Genomic DNA, 10,715 nt, shown 5'->3' on the forward strand with positions numbered 1-10,715 from the left:
CATGCACTGTAAAAACAGATCAAGTTTTATTTTCCTCTCTACCCGACCTTAATAAAAGTCTAAACATTTCCTTTTTAGCATTAGGATTACCAAAGTCACTGTGATTTACTAATTACCCTGGAAGAATAAGAAACTGAGTGAATAGATTAAAAACAACCTTTAAAATCTGGATATAACTTGTTCCACAATCTATTTTTTGGGTTTTATTTTAGGCCACTCTTTGGTGGTTTTAACATAAGACCCAACATATTGAGTCAAACTCTGAACCCAACCCTGTTCTGTTAAATCAAGCCAGAGGTGGATCAGTGCATATTTGATCCATTGCTGGGTTACGTGAAGAACCCAAATTAGGTTGTTTTTATCCCAGAAGATTCACTAAGATACATCGTAATGTGAGTCAACCTAGAGTTTACAAAAAAAAGAATATAAATTAAATTAGATATTGAGTCCAATTAAAAGTTTATATTTATGGCTGTGAACATCAAACTGAAGTAAAACAAGCTGGATACTAAATTAAATACTGAAGCAATCATTTCTTTTAATAGTAACTAAATCAAGACACTAGTTTTGCTTCCTGAGTCAAACATCTCTAAGTTTTTCACTTGGAAAAATAGTTTTTGTCTTCCTTTAAAGATTCTCTTTTTGTTGTTTAAATCTGATCAAAACTCTGTTTCATGAAAATTGTGTGACTAATCTGTAACATAGAAGCAGTTATATATTACGTAATGTAATTGTACACAGTAGTTGTAGGATATATTTATTTATTGGATCTGTTCAGCTGAAAAATATTGACATTTAAAATGTTGATATTTTTATTTCTGAATTCATAGTAAATAGAAATAAGTGACACAGCATCACTGTGAGAACTAAGCATTTAATGTGATTGAAATCAAATTTAAAAGGAAAACATTATAAAGAATAACTAAACAGCTCCAACGGTGGCATTATAAATAATATTTGAAAAACACAAAAATACACAAAACTATTTTATGACATTGTGTAATACAGATAATAAAGTGTTTATTAGATAATTTATAAGATTGATACAGAAGATAATTATGGCCTCTAAAAAAAGGAATTCTCAGAATTCTGAGAATTCCTTTTGTTTCCAGAGGACCTAATCCTCTTCCATAGATTAAACAACTTCTTAAAATTGGCAAAAGTATTTTATTCTTACTTTGTTTCCTCATGCATTACAGCTCACATGAAACCTTAAGTTTGATCATTGCACATGATGTATAGTCTGTGCAAATTGCTTTTTGTGTCTCAATTTTGTTTCTGGTATTTGTACCATACAGCTAAAAAAATAGTGAAAGAAAAACTACAAGGGTTTAATTCAATATACCAAAATCATTTCTTCAAAACCAAAATTTTTCTTTTTCTTTTGAATAAAAACTAAATTTGTATCAAATGAAGTAAAACAAAAAAATCTACCAGATCAAAATCAGTTTGTGGCTTCTCTGTCTATCAATAATTTGAGTCACATTCATTGAATCAGAATCTTAGTTTCACAGATTTTGATCTCAGATGTTTTGGCATCACCTGCTGCTCCTATATAAAAATAAGGGAAGAGTTTCTCAGTGAAAGTGTCTCTGTGAGTGCAGATGAGAGTCATGTCTTCACAATCGTAGAAGGACACAACCCCCATGTCATAGTCCAACTGGACTCTGATCCTCTGGAGACTCTTCTTCAGTTTAAGAGTTTTACCAGCAACATCACTGTATTTTCGATCACCATGACATAAACGCCAGATTCCATAATCTGGTAAACCATGTCTCTCTCCCTTCCTGTCAACAGACTCTTTAACCAAACCAACAGTCCAGCGAGGATAATCTCCCACCTCCACTTCCCAGCTGTGTTTCCCTGAGTTGAAGCCTTCAGAACCAAAAACATTTTTATATTTAGTGTTTCTCTCTGGATTGTCAGGAAGCTGCTGATCTGTGTCTCCACGTCTCAAACTGGTCAGATCATCAGACAGATGGATCCATCCATTTGCAGTGTTTGGGTCCAGAATGACGGGACTGAACTTCACCTGGTCCTTCATCTTCTCCCAGACTCTGAAGGACAGGTTGCCCAGGTGTTTGGCCACATCTATCAGAGCTCCTGAGACCAGCTGTGGATCTGGCAGTGACCTCTGACCTCTGGCTCTGCTCTGAGTGGCTTCATAACTGCTGAGGAACGACACGCTGTCTTTCTGCAGCTCTTCTTCCACAGCAGAGATGCTGTCTGACAGAGAGGAGATCTGCTGCTCAATCCTCTTCATCTCTCCCATGATAGTCTTCCTCTTCTGCTCCTCTTCCTCCCTCAGAGCTGCCAGTCTGGACTCCTCTTCCTCTCTCAGGAACTGGTGGAGCTTGTTGAACTCTGCTCTGATCTGTCTCTCTGTGGACAACACCTGCTTCTTGGAGTGTTGAATCACATCATCGTATGTTTTCTCCACTTGTTCATGTTTGTTCCTCTTGTCCTGCAGAGACTTTAAGTCAGATTCCAGCTGCTCCTTCAGATCACTGACTGCTTCTTCAACAGGAACCACTTTGTGACTCTGGTGGAGAGAAAACTCACAGACAGGACACACAGCTCTCTGCTCGTCTTCACAGAACAGTTTAGGGTCTTCTTGGTGTTTACTGCAAACCATCAGCTGCTTTGCTCCTTTGTTTCTCTCAGATGATCCAGATTTCTGTCTTCCAGTAAAAGAATCAGCCAGTTCCTTCAGAGTGAAATTTACTACTGGATAATCCTTTGACGATCTTCTTTTACAGATGGGACAGTTCTTGTTTCCAGTTTGTTCCCAGAATTCCTCCAGGCAGCTTGAACAGAAACTGTGGTTGCAGCTCAGAGACACAGGATCTCTGAAAGTCTCTGAACAAACATGGCAGCTCAGGTAACTTTCCAGCAGAGCTCTTTCTGCCATTTTGCTTTGAATTACTTCAACAGCACGACTCACCAAACTTGTCACTCGCTTCTTCTTAAATTAATCCAGATATTTGCCCTTTTTTCAGAAGAGATATAACGCCTAGTAATGGCGTCTCAGGTGAGTTCACTAACAACTTTCAGTTTCTAGTCAAGTGTTTAATCAAACTTTCTGCTGTGTGACTTTGACTCCAGCAGGTGGTGCTGTTGACATTTCTTTCTAAGTTAAACACAGTATTTACAGACTTAAAATTGAACAGTCCTATTTTCTTTTATTTCTTTTTTTTGGTTCAAAATTCTGATAAACATTTACTTTCTCATCATTTTAACTTTTTTTTAAAACCATTCCAACTTAAAGTAAACAAAAGCATTGTGGGGAAAAATATATTTTTTTACTGTATAGATTCATTTATTGCCTGTAGGTTTTGTTTGTTCATTCATTCCATCTTCTTGGTTCGTATTAACCTCTATTTATGACTCAGTAACTCTAAACTGTTATGAAGGATAATATCCTCACAGATTACAGTATTTTAGGGATGCATAGTTTCTTTCTGCTTTTCATTTCTTTGTGTCTTTTTTTAAAAATTCAGTCACATCAGTGATTTAAACTTCTGGAGTTTTATTTTTTACTTATCTCTAATAAAAACAATGTTTACCAGTTTATCTCTTTGTAGTGGCAATTGTTTGCCAAGCCAAACATCTAATAAAAGTTCCATTAAGCCACTACTAAGACACTGGTGTCAAGTTTCTTTACACAGGCAAAAGAAGGTTCAATGTCCAAACTTGTAGATTGTTCTGGATGGTTTATTTTCCAATTTCAGAAAGCAATAACAGAGTTCAAACTTTCCTTTGTTCTTTCTGCTACCTCTCTTGCTCTGGTAAAAACCATAGGCCCCAAACCCTTAAGTTTGGGCCTGGTAAAGGGCCTGCTGGCTTCTACAAGTGTAGGGGCTACAAGGCCCCTACACTTGTAGAAAGTGAACCAACCCACCCTTCTTACTTAGAAAATAAATAAGAAAAATAATAAAACAATAAATAAATAAAATAAACAGTTATTAACCTACAAATAAATTCTATAAATAATACAAAAAATTTAAATTTATGAATAAACTAACAAAATTCAAATGGATAAAGAAATAAAGAATAAATAGCTCCAACACTTTATAACGTTGATTCATTTTTAATATTCCTTCACCTTTCTTCTTCAGTCTAACACAAAAAGCCTTTGACTAACAGAAAACCTTCCGTTCAGAAGTTTAAATTAAAAATGTGAATAAAAGTCACTATTTTGGGCTTTAGTTGAACTGGTTTTTAGAATAAAATGACTATTATAAAAATCCAAAATGATCTTTGAAAAGAAGAATTAGGTGTTGAATTAGGAGTACAAGTTTGAATTTATGGTGGATTTTGTCTCATTTACAAAGGGTCAATTATTCATACAGACTCATTAGCATCTATTTTAAAATTTATCAAGCTGCACCTGCAACACACACTCTGTAGTCACCAACAAGATTCTGGAATAATTCTGACTCTTCCTGTCAGAATAGGTGGAGTTCATTCATGAACTGGTTGATTTTCTGTTGCTTATTGACTTTTAATAACAATCCACAAACTGGCAGCAGGACTGATGTCAGAACTTTGGGAAGTACTTCAGGCTCCTCCTAGGGGTGGGAAGGGTTGCTGGTGCCTCTCCAGCTGCGAACGGGCGAGAGGCGGGGGTCACCCTGGACAGGTCGCCAGTCTATTACAGGGCAACACAGAGACACACAGGACAAACAGCCATGCACACACACACACACACACACTCACACCTAGGGAGAATTTAGATAGACCAATTAACCTAACTGTAGTGACCATTTGTCCCCAAACTTAAATTCAAAAAATCAAAAACTCGAAAGTGATCAAAACAAAAGTAAATCCAAATCAAATAGTCACCTGATGCACTGTGGATTCTGGTTTACGCAGCAAAAAGGGAATCAAAGTCAAAATATAGTTCTTTGGGTTTATTTGTAGTTCAGGCAAAAGGGTTACAGGCTTCTGCTCCTATTCCTGTACCTGTTCTCTGACTAACAAAAACCCGATGTGACTGATTGGCTGGTAAAAAACCTTATGACCACCCACGTGCATAATAAGCTACCTAAGACCCACCTATTTATACAGTGAAGTACCCACATCCCAACCTGAAATTAATTAACTAATTATGTGACTTCCTAATCAAAGAAATTATAAACAACAAAACAAAATTCTAATAATAAATCAACTGGAAAAAAACAAAAACAAATAAGAATAAACTAAACAATTTAAATTCTAAGATTTAACCAAAAAATGGGAAAATAGCTCCTACACTAACAGACATGTTTTTGGACTGTGGAAGCCGGAGTACCCTGAGAGAACCCAGGCATGCACAGGGAGAACATTTAAGGAGGATATTTGAAAAAGGAAGATATTTAATTGTTGAAACAACTTTTTCAATAATTTTACTTATGAACTGAAAGGTGGCGATTGGTCTGTAGTTCTGCAATAGTGATTTGTCCACTTTTATCTTTTTTATCAATGCTCATAACTGCTATTTTTAAAGCCTGGGGGAAAACACCCGATGAGAGCGATGAGTTTACTATTCAAATCAGATCATTTGCAAAGACAGGCATAACTTTCCTAAGGAAAGTTTGAGTAGGACAGTGGTGCCCAAAGTCGCTCCTCGAGGGCTGGCATCCTGCATGTTTTAGTTCTCTTTCTGGTTTAGTGCACCTGGATCAAATGATGGCTCATTAGAAGGCCTAAGAAGAAAATTAACATGCTGAAAAGGTTGTTATGACCCCCAGGAGAGAACTAAAATATGCAGGATGCCGACTTTGGGCACCACCGGAGTAGGATATCCAGATAGTCAACATTATGTTGTGGAAATGCAGCTATTTTTTTATTCATTTGTTATATTTAGGCATAGTATGGGAGCTTTAATTGAGCAAATTGTGACTATCTTTGTTCCTAAACAAAGTAAAACAAATTAGATACTAAGATAAATATGTAAACAATCATATATTTAATGATTTGCTAAATCATGACACTATTAAGTTAGGCTTTCTGAATTAAACACATTTTAAGTTGGTCATATTCACCAAGTTATGTTCATCTTATTTTCTTAAAATATTTTCTCTTTTCCAGGCACGTGCAGAGTGGGGGCGGGTAATGGGGGCTGGGGGTGCTTGGGCACCTGCCCTTTCTGCTCCTTGCCCCCAAGTGCCCTTTTGGTAATTTATTTTTTATTTTTTTTGGATTATTATTTTCTAAGCCCTCTTCTGACACATAAAAACATGTACTAAAATTATTTGCTTTTTTTTTTTTTTTTTGTACAACATAATAAACCGGTAACCTTGTTACCTTTGACCTTTTGCCCGTGACGCATGACGCAGTTGCTTCTCACGCAGCGAGACATAGACATAATATAAGGATAGACGCCTCATGGACCGCTCTCGCCTATTGTCGCTGACGAGATTTAGGGCGGCCATCTTGGAGCGGTACACAACTCCACTCAGCCTTATGTGTTTAGCAGCACAATGACGTATCAGCGCATTTAATTGATCATAACACACTTTTTTGTTACTGGAAACCATATTCAAACATCTATCAAAGCAACATTTATAAACAATTGTATTTTTTAAGTAGGTTTTTAATACATAGTTCANCTCCATAACGTTTAAGAAGACTTCTGCCTTTCTTCACATCAATGGGGCCAAAATAATCAACACCAACATCTGTGAATGGAGCTTTGTCTGGCAATACCCTTTCCTGTGGCAGGTCAGCCATTTTCTGTTCCAGAAGCTTACCTCTATTTCTTCTGCAGGTGACGCAGTCAGACAAGATTTTTCTGGCAGCAGAGTTTGCATTAATTATCCAGTATCTCTGACGCAGTCTGGACAACATGTGGTTTCTTCCTGCACGACCAAGCAGATTGTGAATGTAACGCAGAATTAATGTTGCCACATGCATGTCTTTACACAGGATGACCGGATGCTTAATTTCAGAAGGCATAGCAGCTCTTTTGAGACGTCCACCTACTCTGAGAACTCCTTGATCAACCACTGGATCAAGTCTATACAGTTGGCTGTCTTTAGAGACGGTCTTGTTGGCTCTGAGTGAGTTGATCTCTGGTCCAAACCTGTGATGTTGTTCAAAGAGAATAATGGAATGCTCTGCTGTAGCCAGATCTTCACATGTCAAACATTGGATTTTCAGCATAACTTTAAACTGCTGCATCTTTTGTGACAATTTTTGCTTTTTAGTGTCTGCATCTTCTGTAGACTGATGCATCATGGCAGAAAACTCTTTTCTTTTCTGGGATAGCTGAAAGAGGAGCCTTTTGAGCTTTAAAACCCAAGCTACAGATGTTTTTAGCTTTGACCAGGATGAAAAGTAGGAGATGAAATAACTGGTAGGGTCTTTAGTCTCCTCAATAACAGTATTAACGATCACATCCTTTTTAATTTCAGGATCATCAGGAGGAAGCGAGTCACACTTTACCTCCAGCTTAGGCCATTTATTTTCAGACTCTAGCAGAAACTCGGGACCATTTATCCATTTGCTGTGCTTCAAGAAGTCCTCTGCTTTCATCCCTCTTGATGCTTCATCTGCTGGATTATCTTTAGAACTTACATATCTCCACTGGTCAGCTTGTGTTGTTTCTCTGATGATGGACACTCTGTTTGCAACAAAGGTATGAAACCTCTGTTTCGCTGCAGATGTATTTTAGGACAGTGGTGCTGTCGGTCCAGAAAACTGATGTCTCCAGTTCAAGATGTAATTCTCTGTGAAGCAGTTGGTCCATTCGAACGGCAAGAACGGCTGCAGTAAGCTCCAGTCGAGGGATGGTCGTCTGCTTGAGAGGAGCAACTCTGGCCTTTCCTAGGAGGAATGACAGATGCACATGATGCTCATTTTGCAATCTTATATATGATACTGTACCGTATCCCACTTGGCTGGCATCAGAGAAATGGTGGAGCTGAGCTATAACTGGACAGAAATCTTTAGGTTTAATACAGCGGCTCACTTCAAACTTTGAGATCCTCTTCAGGTCATCCAGCCAGTCAGTCCATTGTTTGGAAAAATGATGGTGAATTGCATCATCCCAGCCCAGGTTTCTCCTACATAGCTCCTGTAAAAGTTGTTTGGCAGTGATGATGAAAGGAGCGAGGAACCCCAAAGGATCATACAGTGAGCTCACTACTGACAGTATTCCTCTTCTTGTGTGGGACCGCTCTTGAAGTGAGGCTTTGAATTCAAAGGAGTCACTTTGAATGCACCACTGCAATCCAAGCGCCCGTTCCATTGAAAGCTCCAAATCTATTTCCAACATTTTCTTTACTTTGATATTGTCTGTAACTGTTTGCAGAACTGTAGGACTATTACTAAGCCACTTAGAGAGCTTAAATCCTCCTTTACTGCAAAGAGCTGTCAAATCTTGGACAAACTTTATTGCTTCCTCTTCAGTAGGCAGAGATTTTAAGCAATCATCTACATAAAAATTATGTTTGATTGTATTGACCAATTCAGCTGGAAACTGCTGGGCATTATCTTCTGCTGTTCTTCTTAATGCATAATTTGCACAGCTTGGCGAAGACACTGCTCCAAACAGATGTACAGTCATCCGATATTCTTGTGGAACTTGTGAGGTGTCACCATTGGGCCACCAGAGGAAGCGAAGATAGTCTCTGTGTTTCTCTGGAACATGAACCTGGTGGAACATAGCTTGAATATCTGCCATTACTGCGATTGACTCTTGTCTGAAGCGCAGAAGACCTCCCACAACTGAGTTGGTCAGATTAGGTCCTTGTAGCAGCTGGCAGTTCAGTGAGGTTCCCTTGAATGTTGCAGCACAATCAAAAACAACTCTCAGTTTGCCTTTTCGGGGGTGATAAACACCATGGTGGGGTATATACCACACCTTTCCATCATTGCACATCAATTGATCAGGTACAGTTTCTGCATATCCATTACATAGCATGTCATTCATAAATGTAATGTAATCTTTCTTGAAGATGCTACTTTTATTAAACTTTCTTTTCAAACTCTGAAGACGTTGTTCTGCAATACAACGGTCCATAGGCAAGATGGAATTTTCAGATTTAAAAGGCAAATCAATATAATAATGTCCATTTTTTAATTGTGCTGAATTAGCCATGATATTCATAAATTTGACATCCTCTTTGGACATTTCAATCTGCTCTTGGGATGTTGTTTCATTGAAATCGTGATTGTATTGTTCAATCAACATTGTTTCCAGATGTTTAACAGAAATCCTGTTTGCAGTGAAAGGATGGCAGCCTGTTTTGTTCCTTCCACTCCGGAGTGGACCATTGATGACCCATCCAACTCGGGTCGAAACCGCATATGGGCCTTCGTCCTGACTGTTGATCAGCTCCCATGGCTCCATTACTTTAGGTGCGTCTGTGCCAATGAGCAGATCCACATCAGCATCTATGTTGTGGAGCTTGATGCTTTGGAGATACGGCCACTTATCAATGTCCTCCTGTTGTGGAACATTTTGCTTTGAAACAGGCATTAGTTTCTGTGTCATGACATCTGGAAGGTCAATGAAATCATTTTTATCAAGTGCTGCTACTTGGAGTCCAGAGATGATGTTTGTACTCACAATGTCTTTATGTCCCATCGTTTGCAGCTGAATACTTGTTCTTCTACCTTTCAGTTGCAGCTTCCGGGCCAAACTTTCAGTGCAGAATGTTCCTGTGCTGCCCGGGTCCAAAAATGCATACGTCTGCACAGTGGTGTTGGTTTTTGGACTCCTGATTTGAACTGCAACGATAGAAAGGTTTGAGTTATCTTCATCACAGACCCTGACATGACCGCAGGTCTGAGTCATTGTGGAGGTGGTACTCTGATGATTCTGTGGATGTCTGGAGAAAACTCCTGTGCTCTCCTCGTTGATGTGCAGGACACTGGGATGCTGCTGGTGACAAACAGAACAGACCAAACGACCTCTGCATTCTCTGCTTATGTGTCCCACCTTTAAGCAGCCAAAACACATTCCTTTTTCCTTAATAAAGTTTACCTTTTCTTTATGTGGCTTGTCTTTAAACTTAAAGCACTTGTCAACAGTGTGATTACTTTGGAAACAATACAGACAGCTGAGGCTTGAGGACTTACCCTCATCTCCAGATGGACATTCATTCTTCACTGCAATGACATTTGTAGCAAAGCTACTCCCCCTTTTCTGTTTGGTAAAGCTGCTGGTTCTGGAGTTGAGCTGTTGATGGTCCATGATGTTACCAAACAGTGGATCAGATACAACTTTAACTTGCTTTTCAATAAAAACAACAAGATCAGTAAACTCAAGGCAAGTATTCATTTTATTTTGAAAATGTTAATTTTGTTTCATGAGTTCATCAGATGGAAGTGGCAAACTTGTCAAGTTTTTATGTGACACCTCTGCATCCTGACAACACTGAATAAATGTAGCAAGAAGAGAAGTCACTGAGTCCACTTTATCATTTGACTCCATCAAAATATTCAGATCGTCCATTATTCGTCTTACTTGCTTCAATTTAGCATTTCTTTTATCTTGGCATGTTTTAATATAGGACATCAAGCCTTTCTCAGTCAGTTTAATAGTTCGTTTGGAAGAAACTTCCAAGTCACTCTTGGCCAACTGTGCTTTCGATACGTCAGACATTTTGGCGAAAACACTTTGAACTGCTTGTAGTTTTGTTGTCTTTTACTTTATTTTAAACCCACTGGCGGTGCATAAAGGTGCAGCACTTTAGCTCAGTCCTTTATTAATCTTCATGACGACG

General features: G+C 38.4%; 1 protein-coding gene across 1 annotated transcript in view; it reads right to left on the reverse strand.

The window, feature by feature from the left end:
* Window positions 1-10,715, reverse strand: part of LOC103134929 (nuclear factor 7, brain-like) — a 36,696-nt gene that overhangs the window by 16,117 nt on the left and 9,864 nt on the right. The window contains exon 2 of the mRNA XM_007547446.2: window positions 2,111-2,150. Within this exon, the coding sequence (XP_007547508.1) occupies window positions 2,111-2,150 (40 nt within the window). The remainder of the gene's footprint in view (window positions 1-2,110; window positions 2,151-10,715) is intronic.

Source organism: Poecilia formosa, unplaced genomic scaffold (genome assembly GCF_000485575.1).
Source record: "Poecilia formosa unplaced genomic scaffold, Poecilia_formosa-5.1.2 Scaffold20, whole genome shotgun sequence".
Lineage (NCBI taxonomy): Eukaryota > Metazoa > Chordata > Actinopteri > Cyprinodontiformes > Poeciliidae > Poecilia > Poecilia formosa.